Genomic DNA, 15702 nt, shown 5'->3' with positions numbered 1-15702 from the left:
TAATATAAGTTTAAAATGTGACATGGTTTGCAGTATTTACTGTTACATCAGTCTCCCAAAGTTGAAAATTATTGAAAAGTTTTCCAATAAACAAGTGTAGATTCACAATTTACAGTGTTAAATCATATTTTTAAAAACACAGCTGCAGGTGTACATGTATAAAAGTAAAGATGGAGTATGCAAATTACACTCCGTGGCCATGTACAAGGTTGGCGTGCTCCACAAAATTAATATTTTCGATAATCAGAAAACACGGGGTACTTTATTATTCAAGCACATCCATGAATATTTGAAGAATGTGAGTTTGTCTATCAGTTGAATTAAACATAATTATATTTAGATGAAATAGCATGTTTAAAATAGATTAAGTGAGCATAAACACTCAAAGTGACACTGAATTACTAGTAGATTTTATAGACTTGATTCCTAGATGCAGTATTGTAAAGTATAATGTCCTCATTTACCACATACAAGTACAGACCAATATTTTTGGCATGATTAGTAATTTCAATTAATTTCTAAAACAATACATAGAATTATTATTATTAAAGTTATAGTTTATCACTAAAATTATGAAAAAAACAACATTTTATTTAATCAAACTTCTCAATTCATCAGCTCATTATTTCTCCAATTAATACAAAATTAAACAGGATCTGAGCTCAGGCCAGAGACCTGTGACATGCAACCTTGGATATACTAGTACCGAAACACAACAGTTTGACTAACCATGACTACACATGAAATTTACTATACATAAAAAGCATAGTCAAATATTATGTGAAGAAAACAGTTTTATAATTTAGAAAAAAATAAAAATATACCAAGCAGAAATAGGTCTAAATATAATATACCCCTATTACATATTTCTGATTAATGGTGGAAGGGGAGTTGCAATCACTGTTCAAAAATAAAGTCATGTTATGACTAATTAGCAAAATAATTACAAACAGACAGACAGACAGACAGACAGAGAAAATAGCAATAATAGGATGGAAAGAGTTGTATTACTTGGACAATATCCTGACAGTATACAACACTCTTGTCAGTGACAAATTATACAATACAATTTTGAGAAGCGATTTGTTTATTTTGGAATTTGACCTCATTAAACATTGAATATGGTAAATTAGTAATGACCGCACTAGAAATTGTAATGCATATCTGCCATAACATAAAATAAAACAAAAATCTCTGATAAGATAATTGGTGACATAAGACCTTATGTGGTGACAGTGTCTGTGAACTTGTACAAGTTGCACGGATCAGCTGACTAACTTTGAAGGTCAGTAAAATACAGAGACAGCTGACACTGTAATCTCCGTTTGACTGGTTTTATCTGTGTATATGGCACCCAAACAATAAATAATAAATTTCTAATCAAACAATCACTGACCTGGTGATTAGTTATACCATATCCAGTCACGGTAAGATCGGCGATTCCGCGAATTGGCTGACAAGTAAGTAATTTTCCAATAAACTAAGTCAAACACCCCGGTCAAACGTGAAATCGAAATCGTTTGATTTGTAGCACAAATTTCGACACATATTTACTTTCCCGGGAATCAAATTAAATTCCAAAATTACCGAAATTAATTATACAATATTTAATTCGATATTATTATAACAGCGATAATTAAAAGCGACTGAATTAGCTTTTAGAAAAATCGCTATTTTCAGTGTCACGTGACCCGGTTTAAAAGTTCTGTCAAGATATAAATATATATATATATATTTTTTTTTTTTTTTTTTTTTTTCAAAAATATATCATATTCGATAATGTTGTTCTGTTGTTGTTATTGTTTACATACCAGTTTTCTGTGGAAACAATTCATCCCATAGTTTCCTGATTTCCGTTGGGTTGTTCGTAATCTCCACATATTCTGATAACACTCCTTCAATTGGGCTACACCAAAACTCCTTCAAATTTGTAAGTCTTGTCAGCGATGCAGGAAGACGTTCTAATGGGTTGTCATTCACGTTCAGTTCTTCTAACTTTTTTAGATCACAGACTGACTCCGGAATATGTCTCAGTCTGTTGACACTCAACCACAGTACTCTCAATTCTGGCCATAAAGTCCCGATATTTGGAGGTAAATCTTCTATTTGATTTCCCTGCAGCCATATCTCTCTAACTTGATGACGTAATGGCTCTCTTAAAATCTCATCAGGTATTTGACTTAGACCACAGGCCCAAGCATCGTATCTCTTGTCTTCAGGATACCACCGTGGTTTACGCCCAGCCATTGGATAAACACGTCGCTATGCCAACACTACAATACCAACATTAATCACTGTATTGAAGTATTTCACCTAAAAATAGAACATAATGACGTCATTGAGATCACATGATCAAAGCCTGAATGCCGTCCGTCAGACGATATCACAATCTGTCAATTCTGTCTCCGAAATACTCTAAAAATGGCGTTTACAAGTTGATATCAGATGTTAAATATTCACTAATTATGAGGTAAAGTAATTCTGATTTCATTTCAAACTTTCACTTCATTTTAATAAAACACACAATTCTAAAAAACGGGTTTTTCTGTATTCAAATTCCACGGTCAAATTTTTCGTCTTTCGCGCATGCGCAGTAGGGTCGTTGTTCGCTGGTTTCAACACAATTTTCGGTAATTTTCAAATTTTGACGAAATTCTCAAGATTATTGGGTTCAATTTTGTAACACATGAACAGATAACTATCTCTGCTAACACTACGTATAAAATATACTTTCATTTTTACTGAATCTGTTTCGTATTTTGCTCTGTTTATATTGCCGTGACCTCTAGTCTTCACGTTTCAGATATGTGTTAAATATACTCAGTATATTTTGGCTCACCTTTCTTGTTATTCTTGTATTTTTGGTCGTGTTATTTAAATTATTAAGTTTATTTTCAACTATAAATTAATCATTTTGTGTAATATTTTTTTCACAGAGAATACAGATTCTACAGTCGAGATGTAAAGTCCAAATTTACTGATTTTTATCAAGTTGTACGGACAAATCAATGAGCTGAGATTTAATTTTATTTTCTATGGTTCTTACATTTTTCAGTCACTGAAAATAATTTTCAATAATTTTTCACATATGCAGGGATCAAGTCATTGTATTTTGTTTATGTGTGATGCTGTATTTTTTTTACATAAATCTGAGCAATTTCTGAAACAACTGAATGGTAATTTTTTTGAGAAATTAATTTTATTTATTTCAACTGTTTTTGACTGTCCACACAAATTTGTATCTTATTTTATATTGTATACATTAAATAGAAAACTGAATTCAACCTGTTTTTATCTGAATGTGTTTATGTTTTGGTATTTATATAATTTTAACAGATTCGCTGAGCCATGATAATTTTATCTTTCTTCAATCTTGGTCTGATGGAAATTTCGCGTGAACGCAGGGGATTCTACAAACTCAGTCTTCGAAGAATTGTCATATAAAACAATAAAATTGTCACGACTGGATCAGTCTAGGTATTGTAATTTGAAATGAGTATGCTTACAGAGAACACTGCAACAACGGAAATGGCCATATTGTAAACATAACTCTGTTTCTACTCAGAGGACGACATGAAACCACGAATTACAACTATTGTTTACGTTTTAAAACGGTTTACAAATTAATTGTGATATTCCTTAAAATAATTCCTTGAAAAATTATTAAAGTTATCATTAAAATGTCGACAGGGATATCCAAGATTTCCGTGTGGAGAAATAAAACGAACATAGTACAAGTCTTCAAAATCGCTCCATGACGGTCATAGTCTGACTCTCTTAAATTGGCGGCATATTTGGCACACGAGAATTTATTTTTAACTGAACTATCACTGGTCCGTCAGTAATTTATTTATGATAAAACACTCATAGTTGAGAGAAATACAGAAAGGTGGAAATCTAGCATTCCTGGTACCTAAGATCGATGTTCAATACTGTGATCGGTGGGCGACCTGACTGGTCAGGTTGATGAGACCTAAACCAGCCCCTAAATAAACTCACTGACCGGTCTGGTTGGTTTCCAGCGAATTGGTTTTGATGTGACCTGAATCAGTCCGCGTCAAAAGTCAAAGTCGTGAAAAACGCTTCAAACCGGAGTTTCAATGGGAAGTGCAGTAAATGTGGAGAAGAGATAAAACGATAAATTAAAAGCTGTTAATAAACAGATTATTTTTCATATCAACTTTGTAGTATAAATAATTCTAGGTAATTCACAAATATTATCATAATTTAGTCATAGTGAGGTTACCCCGTTCTTGGTTTATGGCGTCTTGTTGCCATGGGGTTTCGGTGTTTGAGGTCAGGTCGCACAGAAAGACACACTCTCAAAAAATCGAGTGAACACGCTGATTTTCGAGATTTTACATGTTAAATCATGGCACCACAAATAAGCCCGAACATTCACGCACATCTTAGCACGGACTGACGTGTTTCGGCTCTTTGGAGATTGCCGACTCAATGTTTACAGCGGAAATGTTTGCTTGGGGATTCCCTGTCACTAAGACAACATTGTTATACAAGTACACACTGTCCATGTAGTTACCAGTGTTATTATCTAACCCAGTAGTGAATGTAAGGTGTTGTGTCGCAAATCCAAACAGAGTCGCTTTGCACTTGTTTCAAATTGATCTGAAAATACGATACGTCAAACTGTCTCGATGTTATGTGTGGATGATAGCGACAACACAATGACGAATAGTCTGTGTATGAGGTAAAATTACGGTCTGAGGTAAAAAAAAAACGACATTTATGGTGCAAAGCCATACAACTGATCAAGGGTAGTAGACAACAACTGTTGAGTAAGAGTATTTAATTCAGTATATGATTGAAATAATAAATAAATACATTTAGATCTTTGGTAATTATTGTAATTTTTAGACAATATACACAACAATGGGTCGTACACATCACTAATTACTGGCAATGTAATTATCGTGTAAATTTTAGTGAATATCACCACCAGCGAGTTTTCTTTTGTTACACAGTTAGATCATACCACTCGTAGTAAAACGTGTTACGCTCGGCTTTGTGTGGAACGTTCCAAAACACGGCGGGCATTCACGCTTTTGGTCGCGTGTATTCAACATTATATAAATAGACGGGGTATAAGACGCAGCGCATTCCGATTTCGTTCAAACCGCGTACATCTGATTTGTACGCAAAACATATTTATCTCTAAATATTCGTTTTAACATGTCGATAGGTCCAGCATAGATGTTGTTATCAGCGACTAATCTAACATAAATTATTGTGAGTTCCCACTACGTTGTGGGATGTGTCTTCAAAGCATAAACTGTACTTACACATCAAATAATTCGGGTCCTATTCAAAATGTATATAATTATTATGACAATGACTTTGTTACACGATTTATCTACCTCGGAATTTATCATATCACTTCTATTTTCGGACATGACACTCGACGCTCGTCGTTGACTGAATGTTGCGATCACTATTTATTTTTATTTTTTTGTATTCTACGGAAATAAAGAAACAAATTGGGGTGCCCGTGTTTTAGACAAGATGCCTATTATCGTGTATTCAGACTCTTGGCTTATCCGAACAAACGATAAACTAATATTTTTACTAATCACGATGTCTGAATATTGGCCAGTCATCTGGTACTTCCTTGTAATTGTTGCTGTCTCCCGCTAAGGGTGATAACAGTTACCTGTCGTGCTTACTAGTAAAATCATATCAAAAACATAAACATAATTCTTGATGATGCTACATCCAGTAGTCTATTTGTGGACTCTCCAGAAATCGATAGATAAGAAATCTACTCTTAAAGTTCGATGTCTGTGTATTTCTGTATGTGCGTATGTACAGAGGTTTAGCAGCGCCAACGCGTACGGTCCACGTAAATACTCACGGTTTGAATGTCAAACACGACTGCTACAGAGTGAGTGAAAACAACGTCTGCATTTATTTTTCCGTAACATAAAAGTTACACTGCTTTGGTTTTTAATTTATTAGGAGGCTATACGTAACAATTACGTGAATATATACTAATACAAGAATAACACGTTATTATTGTTGATGATTTTATCACTAAAACTTGGTGACCGGCAGACGTCAAGTCTCGGTACCGAGTACACGGCTATATTACCACTGGACAGCTGTTCAATACAATAAATGTAGTTTGATGTTACGATTGGAAACTTAGTTTACGCCAATCGTTAAACTTCTCGGAGTGCTACTAGTGTTTGGGGAAAATGTACTATATTAGAATACAGCCAAGGGTAGGACAGTGGCGGCGGCACGTGGGGGGGAGCAGTCGCCGCCTCGGATAAATGTTGGGGGGCGTTGTCCCCCCCCCCAACTCAAGCTGAAACCTTTTGTGTCTGCAAAATTTGCCCCTCAAAGTGTAGAAAATATCGTTTCAGAGGGTCTGGATTTCAAAATTGTTAAGAGGAGCATGCCCCCTGACCCATAGTAAGGCCGCGCGGGGGATGGTCAGCAGATCTCGTCCCCTCATGCTTAATGTCGTGCCACCGTTTCTGTAGGATTGTTTCACAACCGAGCTAGTAGATTTTGACACACTTACTTTACTCCATTCACAAAAGACACGTGTCATACACGTGTCAGATATTCATTGTACGAAATGATACTAATGGTCACGTGTTATGCATCGTACGGTTGGAATGATGGGACCGAGTGAATTTTGCAAGCGGAATTCAAGTATGCTTAGTTGTCATGACAATGATGTCAGGTGGGGGACGTTATAAAAGATCAAGGTAGACGCAGCCCGTGGTGTTCAGGTTACTTGCCTGGTCGATGGACATTGTGTAGAGACAACGAAAGATTTGTTTACTACGTGCAATTCTACGGACATTCTGTGTTCGGTACAAGTTATACGAATTATTCTATGGGAAACCAGGCCTGGGTATCGAATTGAATCTACGTGTAGCGACGTTTCTACTATAGCCCGACAGAAGCCGGTAATTATCACGCTCGTTACACACACGTTAGGCTAGGGTTTATTGGATGTGTTTTGAATATTATTATTGGTAATTATTTGTTTAATTTATTGACGAAATTATTGTATTCCTATTTACGGGAGCTCTGAAATTGCAATAGCATTCGTTTTATTGTATTTCATAACAGCCTGTTTTCTGCTTCAAAGTTTCGCTCGCCTGTCCGTGCAGTTAGTAGTGACGTCGTTCTATATATAAAGAAGACTTTGTCCATTCTGAATCATTCCGTTATCTACTTTATTCTGCTCTGACACGTGTTAATTTTTCTATGGTACAGTGAATTCATGTTTTCCTGTGTACTATTGATATCGTAAAACGGTTGTACAATTAAAACATCATTTACGACATTACTGTGTATTTTATTGTGTGCAAGCTGGTCTGGTACGTTAATAATTTATGCATGGGAAAACCAACAAATCAGCTGGCTTATTTTGATTTTATAATCGGAAGGGTGTTAAAGAACCCACAACACGGGGCGAAGGCATCCTCTTGGATGCACGCGCGGGTTTAGGGGAAGGCACGCCAGACGGGCGCACATAATTACATAATCCAAAACGTGGGTGGGTGGGTGGGGGGGGGGGGGGGTAAATGTATTTACCAATTAAAACCCGGAGGAAAAAAATACTTCTCTGGCAACCCTCTATATCCCCCTCCCTACCATGGAAAGTTTGACAGACGTCCCCTCCTGTAGGGAGTAGAGGGGTGTTCGGGATATTGGGATGATGAGAAGATGTCATGTCAGACTAAACAAAATAGTGAAAAATTATCATGGAATATCAGTAGAATAACGAGTCGAAAAGTTCTTTGACTTTGATAGAAAACAACACAAAATTGAATATTTAATTAGAATCGGAATCATTGCTTGAAAACGATATTGTTCATAATAGAAAGAGTTCATTGGCCTAGGTCAGATAAGGTATAAAATACTTTACATTAAGGCGAACAACTCAAAGTCAATAAAAGTTATTAATGATTACAGTTCCCAATTCTTTGGTCAGCATGTACAAACGCTCTCCTGATGGGTCTTGACTCAATAATCTCGGGCTCGCATCTCGGCGGTACAATATCCTGTATATTTTCGGATGTACCGGACTGATTATTTAATCCAACTGGCGTAGTTTCCAGTGGAGTAGCCGTATTATTGACTTCAACAGAGTAAAGTTTGGTGATTGGTCGGTTAGTGTTACCAGTCTTTGTTTTGATTTCCACGGATCATATTATTTCATTAGCACCGGGATAGTCTTGAGTTCAATAAAGAAAACGCAAGATTGTCAGAGTATTTTCTTCAGGGCAGATTTAGTAACTTCAATTATCATTTCCCAGAATCCGCCATGGAGCTCTCTTAGCTATAAATTTTCACGTAGTGCGTAGTTTGGCTAGCGTGTTCTGAACTTCCGGGTCAAACATGAACGCATTGAGTTCGCTCTAAGCAGAGATGAAAAGCTGTGGTTAAATCTGACAGTGTTCCAAATTTCTGGCACGTGTCACAGCGCACGTAAATAAAATGAACACACGCACGCTTTAGAGACGGTATGGTTATTTCGAACAAACAACGTACCGGAGTAGTACACGCGTGTAACACAGAAGTGAGGAATCATATTAACCCGATATTCAGGAAGTGGGGTGGTTATAGGTCTTTTATTAGCGTGACCATCGAATTTCTTACACTTAACACATTTATATAAGACATAGTTCACGACACGGCGAATAGAATATTATCACCGATAAATAATTTAAGTTATTTGCACAGTTGACCCAGTTTATGTTCGTTGTGTTTGAGTGACGTTAACACGTCGGCATATTCGGGGTGTTGTACGTCTTGCCACGAATTCTGTGATTTGAGCCAGGTGGGTCCTTCCCATCGAAGTGTAAATTCTTTCAATTCTCGGTGTGTAATTCTACAAGTAAGTAGGTCAGCAGGATTATAATCCGTGGGTTCATATTTACATGTTTGTTGTTAATTTCTTTAACACGGTTAGTGGTAAACACGTCTGGTTTGCCGCGTAAATGTATCCAATGAAGAGCAATTTGCGAATCAGACCAAAGCACCTGTCAAGCAATATTATAGTTGGAGCGTAGCGCGTTTTCAGTGAATTTAGAAAGACGCGTTGCTATCACGACAGCCGTTCGGTGTAGAGTCAAAGTTTGTTCATTAACTGGAGTGACACGAGTTTTTGCTATCACAAGCGAAGTCTGATATCCAGATTTGATGTACACAGCGCTTCTATATGCCTTTTTCAAGGCGTTGGTGAATGCGTGGATTTCAATGTTCGTATTGTTGTTGTCGGGAAAGTACTGGCAACTATACCGATAGATTAATTTAAGTCCGCTGCAATATTAATCCATGAATTTTGTAGTTCGTGAGAAATGGGGTCGTACCAATGATAATTTAGTTTCCACGGTGATTGGATCAGTATTTTAGCACGAACTTGTACGGGTGACAATAATCCAAGGGATCGTAGAGAACAGATGAGTAACTTACAGTGTCTCGTTTTGTAGACAAGGCATAGACGGATGGGGTGTCAAGTTCTTTGTGACCGAGAATGTCTTTTTCAGAATCCCACAGAATTCCGAGAACCCCAACTGTGTTTGAAGTGGTAGACTTTTCATCTTTGGCGACGAGTTCCCTTACATTGTTATCGTTAGATTTCCAAGAGCGTAGGTTAAAACCTCCTGTTGACATGAGTTTGATGGAATCCTTATAGTATTATATGGCTTTCTCAGTATTGGTACAGTCAGATACAACATCATTGACATAAACATTTCTATGGAGATTGCGTACAGCGGATATATCCTCATTGGCTTCAATGTTTTACAGCGGCGTTGAGTATGAATAGACTCGACGTAACACCGAATAAAATATGTGATGAAATCGTTTTCCGGGTCGTTAATATCGGATAACCAGAGAAACTTAGTAAATTGTGATCGGTATGGTCCAGGCGTATTTGTAAAAATACCCTCTCAATGTCACTGGTTGACTGGGAGGCGATGGGGTTGGCACGAAATCTAAGCAATATAGTAGTGGTGGTCCAGTATCGAGATAGTCGTTCAGACTGGGCTGACCAGAGTTATCTTTCGCACTGCAGTCATAAACCACGCGAATTGGAGTAGTGCTGCTTACTCGTTTAACAGCGTGGTGAGGCAAGTAGTGTCTCCACAGATCGGTTTTCTGTCCGGAACTTGCCGACTCATATTGTCGCAAAGCGCCGGCTTGTCATAAAACTCGTTTTGGACTACCTAAAAACGTGCCAATTTTGTCGTAAATGATCTTCTTATTGCCGGGAATATTCCAATATTCTGATTCCAACGTGGAGACCACGCCACAAAAATACGTGAGCATAAAAGTTCGTGAGCATAAAACGGAGGAATTGTTGTAGACTGTAGAGACAAACAAGCAAGGACGATTCTGTATCATTGCAATATTTTGTTAGTTATTGTCATAAAGTAGCGATATGTACATTCCGCCTGGACTTGTAATGAAAATGGTGTTCATGCTGTACCTTGAATGCAGTGTTTTTGACTGAAGGTACTTCATCATGACTACATGTACTAGAGCATGTCTGAAATGGTTATACCTGTGATAGTAATACTGTACATCAACATGTGCCTCCTACAAATAAAGACTTCTTGTTGTTTTGTTGATACACTGTGTTCTGTGGTTCAATTCGTAATACCAGCTCCGCAGTCCTGTGATTTTAGCAGCATTTCGGGGGGGGGGGCAGGATTTTTTTTTCGCCCTCTCGCATTAGTTTTGGTGTCTCCAGCGGATGTCATCCATAACATTACATCAGTGTGACCTAACCTTGTCATACCTTGTCATTGTTATTTAGTTATAGATTGGACTATGTTCTATTCAAAATGAATAATGTCAATAAAGTTAAAGTTGTACATGTCAACAATGCCACGTGGCAGGCGACTAGCCATAAGTCGAGTGCGGTTTAGGATTGCGTTCAAGTTCGTTTGAAGCGGTTCATTGTTGCCTTTCCAAGGCAATTTGGCAGTAAATCTTTCATCTTCTTTTTTTCAAACAAGTTTGAGTGTATTGCTTTAGTTGTTCGTTAGACGTAGCCTTTTAGCGGGTCTGGTTTATCTCGTCTTTTATCCCTATATATTCGAGATCCCAGCATGAAATAACGTGGTTGTCAAGCATGGCGTCGCTAATGGCGTCTGTAGTAACAGACATGTCCGCGGTGTGTTCGTGCGTTGTTTATTATGGTGTAGAGGTTCAGACAGCAAATATCCTAATGGAGAGTTCACGGCAACGGGTCTGATCCCTTTAAATTAATGTTACCAATGAAATCCCAGTACCGATCCGCTCCGATTAGAATGTCAATATTCAACGAATCATCGTAGGAAACAGGGTGAGCAAGTCGTAGTTTGGGCAGATAGTGTAATAGTCCATCTATAACGCGACTGACTTTGTCTTCAAGGAAACTTCCTAAATATGTCAATGTTTGTACATTTGACAAAGAGCTATGAAGTTGTCGTTGAACTGTGACCATATCAGCGTGTTGCCGTGGACAGTCAGTATTTCGAGCTTTGATAACTGCATGGATTTGAACTGTGCAGTCGGAGTCGTCGCGGCGGCGACAGGATAACGTTACTTGTTTGTATTATCATGATTTATATTTCAGTCAGTTTGAGAGTGGTTGTCATGACATATACTGATAAAGGTTAATGACAAGACCAGATGGCGAGCTGGTCGAAATCAACCAAAAACATCTTATGACTCTGCAGTTTTTAAGATACAAGACAGTAGCTGTAATTCTAAACCAATGTTGTTTGCGAGTTTAAAAAAGGTAGTATCTTGGTGGAATGTTAGTGCGAGATTATTACCCCATCAATATTAGTTAGCGTTGACAATGTATAGAAATGTTTTCTCTAGACAGCTGGACGAGTAATTAATTGATTATGATGTGTAAAACTTTCATGTGATTGGTTGTTTGTTGGAAGGCAAGGCCTTGGAGTCTCTTATACTGATTGTAATTGGTTAAGGGGTGACAAGAAATAAAGATGGATTTAATGCTGTCTCGGGTGAAAACCAGGGACTTGGCAGAGAATCGTTTTGGGAACATGAACGAAGCTTGTGTGTGTCTTTTGTCAGCCTAGCGTGGAAACGACCGAATCCCGGTTACCTAAGTGAAAGGTTTTTAACCATCAAAAATACCTATCACAGTATGTCTTCCCTGGCTAGTTTACGCTTGTACTCGGGGCTGTTTTAGCGTAGAAATTGGAGGCTTTCTGAACTCGGACGGAGCCACTGAATTCGTAATTACTCATTTCAGTAATGCCGGTGTTTTCGAGATAAATTTGGCAATGTTATCGTCGATGGTAGTCAACTCTTTCAGGCGGTTCTCGGTGATCGGTAACATTGCGTGAATTGCGTCGTATGCTTCTATTTTTTGACTCCTTGCAGCGCTGAATTTTCCGATGGCTGTTCCAATCTTGTTTGGTGCTCTCACGAGCTAGGAACGGGTGGTCATACGTCTACTTTTGAATAACTCGAGATCACTTTTTGCAATAACAATAACTCTACCACTGATGTGGGAAAAGTGTAGAGAGGTTTGGAATATTGGGATGATGACAGAGGGTATGTCATGTCAGACTAAACAAAATAGTGAAACTCGGTTGAGTATAACAATGACGTATTGTAACAACGAAACACAGATTGGAATGGCAAATTAATAGCAAGCAACGTGATAACAATTGGTAAGATTCACGTGTACTTGACAAAATAACTCGCACTAAGCAATCATTGGTCAACATAGTAAACAAACGAGTGTTTAAACGATACCCCCCTTGCCTCTTTAAATCAGATGACATATTATTACCTATCTAAAACAACGTTTTGTCTGACTATTGGGTTGTCTGAACAAAGGAATACTTCTGTATTTTTATGATTCATGTATTTTGTTTATACTAATATATCACGTGACAAATCTATCGTGTCAACAAAAGAAACTATTATACTGTAACTATGGTAACTACGCTGTGAAATACTGGTAACACGAATATTTCACGTCAATCACGTAACCTCTGACATCAACAATGTCACCAAATATCGACCGTAAAAACGTTTATACGATGTTAAAACAAGCTCCGATTTGAGTCCTGCTTTATATTACAAATTATACAACAATACAATTTTAACTTACCGAGTTACGATGAATACCTAGATGTGATCAGATCAGCTGTGTACAAATTATACAACAATACAATTTTAACTTACCGAGTTACGATGAATACCTAGATGTGATCAGATCAGCTGTGTACAAATTATACAACAAAATATTATATTTTAACTTACCGAGTTACGATGAATACATAAATGTGATCAGATCAGCTGTGTACAAATGAACGACGATTGTGTGACGATGGGTGTTGCTCAGTGTAACCGAATCAACAGAATGACTACATGCACAGAATATTATGATTTACGTTTAACTGATAACATTGTTATTTGGTTAATGATTGACATCCATGAATACATTTCTTATCTACAGTATTGTTATCACTTTATAAAAATAGCACATTGTCCCCCATACCAGGGTGGTTGGGGTAGAACAGAAGTGCTGCCAATTTACAACCAACACAACAACGTAAATTAGGACAATGTTAAATACATCATAAAATCGTAAAAACATTGAAAACTTTAAAATAATGTTTTAAGTTACATGGTACATAGACCCACTGCAATTGGAGTCTTATTTCGTTTAAGTTTGATTACCAGGAGGTCTATTTAGATTATTGTCTTAATTACCAGAAAGCGGGTGTTACTTCATTGCATTCTGGTTGAAAGATATGGAGTTTCCAGATAGGGAGTCTTATTTGGTTGTAGACTGGTTTCCAGATATGGGGTCTTATTTGGTTGTAGTCTGGTTGCCAGATATAGGGTCTTATTTGGCTGTGGACTGGTTGTCAGATAGGGGGTCTTATTTGGTTGTAGTCTGGTTGTCAGATAGGGGGTCTTATTTGGTTGTCAGATAGGGGGTCGTATTTTGATTGTAGTCTGGTTACCAATTATGGGGTCTTAGTTGGTTGTAGTCTAGTTACTAGATGGGGGTCTTACTTGGTTGTAGTCTGGTTGTTATATAAGGGATCTCCTCTTGTTGTAGTCTGGTTGTCAGATAAGGGGTCTTATTTGGTTGTAGTCTGGTTGTTTATATGAGGGGTCTTATTTGGTTGTAGTATGGTTGTCATATAAGGGGTCTTATTTGGTTGTAGTCTGGTTGTCAGATAAGGGGTCTTATTTGGTTGTAGTCTGGTTGTCATATGAGGGGTCTTACTTGGTTGTAGTCTGGTTGTCAGATGAGGAGTCTTATTTGGTTGTAGTCTGGTTGTCAGATAGTGGGTCTTATTTGGCTGTAGCCAGATTGTCAGATAGGGGGTCGTATTTTATTGTAATCTTGTTACGAGATAGGGGGTCTTATTTGGTTGTAGTCTGGTTGCCACATAGGGGGTCTTATTTGGTTGTAGTCTGGTTGTCAGATAGGGGGTCTTATTTGGTTGTCAGATAGGGGGTCGTATTTTGATTGTAGTCTGGTTACCAGATATGGGGTCTTAGTTGGTTGTAGTCTGGTTGTCAGATAAAGGGTCTTATTTGGTTGTAGTTTTGTTACTAGATGGGGGTCTTACTTGGTTGTAGTCTGGTTGTTATATAAGAGATCTTCTTTGGTTGTAGTCTGGTTGTCAGATAAGGGGTCTTATTTGGTTGTAGTCTGGTTGTCATATGATGGGTCTTATTTTGTTGTAGTATGATTGTCATATAAAGGGTCTTATTTGATTGTAGTCTGGTTGTCAGATAGTGGGTCTTATTTGGCTGTAGCCAGATTGTCAGATAGGGGGTCGTATTTTATTGTAATCTGGTTACGAGATAGGGGGTCTTATTTGGTTGTAGTCTGGTTGCCAGCTAGAGGGTCTTATTTGGTTGTACTCTGGTTGTCATATAGGGAGTCTTATTTGGTTGTCATATAGAGGGTCTTATTTGGTTGTCAGATAGGGGGTCTTATTTGGTTGTAGTCTGGTTACCAGCTAGAGGGTCTTATTTGGTTGTAGTCTGGTTGCCAGATAGGGGGTCTTATTTGGTTGTCAGATAGGGGTTTTTATTTGGTTGTCAGATAGGGGGTCTTATTTGGTTGTAGTCTGGTAACTCCATACGGGTCTTATTTCTATGACCTAATGGGTTTGAAATAGGTAACGAGTGAGTTTGAAATGGGTAACGAATGGGTTTGAAACATTTTTAAAAAACATTTTTGTCTGTAATCATAAGTTACTGTGAATGCATTAATTTTTCACTGGTTTTTAATTTTTCTATTTTTGCTGTTAAGTAAAATTTGCTAAATTAAATCTACTTGAACATGTAGAATAACAATAAACTCATTGTTTTTCTACCAAGTTTGTGAAATTAAAACCCAGTGAAATTGCTCAAAACATCAAAATAGTGAAATTAAATGCCAGTGAAAATAAATGCTTTTACAGTACTGTCTGAGTGCATACTTTGAGGTATCCTCATAATTACATTATTATTATACATCTTTCCTTCCAAGGATACATCAAAATCGATGCCGAAATAAAAAAAATTTTAGAACAGAATCAGCGAACTTCTTTGTGTGGAGTGCGATTAATCCCTGGTGGCAGCCATGTTTGTTTTTATTAGTAGAAGACGCTTATGAGCGTAATCATTCTGCTGTATTTGGAATTCCCATTTCGGAAAATGGTAGGAAAATGC

The 15702-nt window shown here is 37.5% G+C and overlaps 1 protein-coding gene across 1 annotated transcript; it reads right to left on the bottom strand.

Moving 5' to 3' along the window:
• Positions 1–1803: 1803 nt before the first annotated feature.
• On the bottom strand, positions 1804–2247 carry LOC146730195 (leucine-rich repeat-containing protein 57-like). Its single transcript, XM_085494478.1, has one exon. The coding sequence runs from the start codon at positions 2245–2247 to the stop codon at positions 1804–1806; it is 444 nt and encodes a 147-aa protein (XP_085350604.1).
• Positions 2248–15702: the final 13455 nt, after the last annotated feature.

The sequence above is a fragment of the Saccoglossus kowalevskii genome, chromosome 20, assembly GCF_978046115.1.
Source record: "Saccoglossus kowalevskii chromosome 20, keSacKowa6.1, whole genome shotgun sequence".
Taxonomy (NCBI): domain Eukaryota; kingdom Metazoa; phylum Hemichordata; class Enteropneusta; family Harrimaniidae; genus Saccoglossus; species Saccoglossus kowalevskii.
This window is presented reverse-complemented; position numbering and strand designations above follow the sequence as displayed.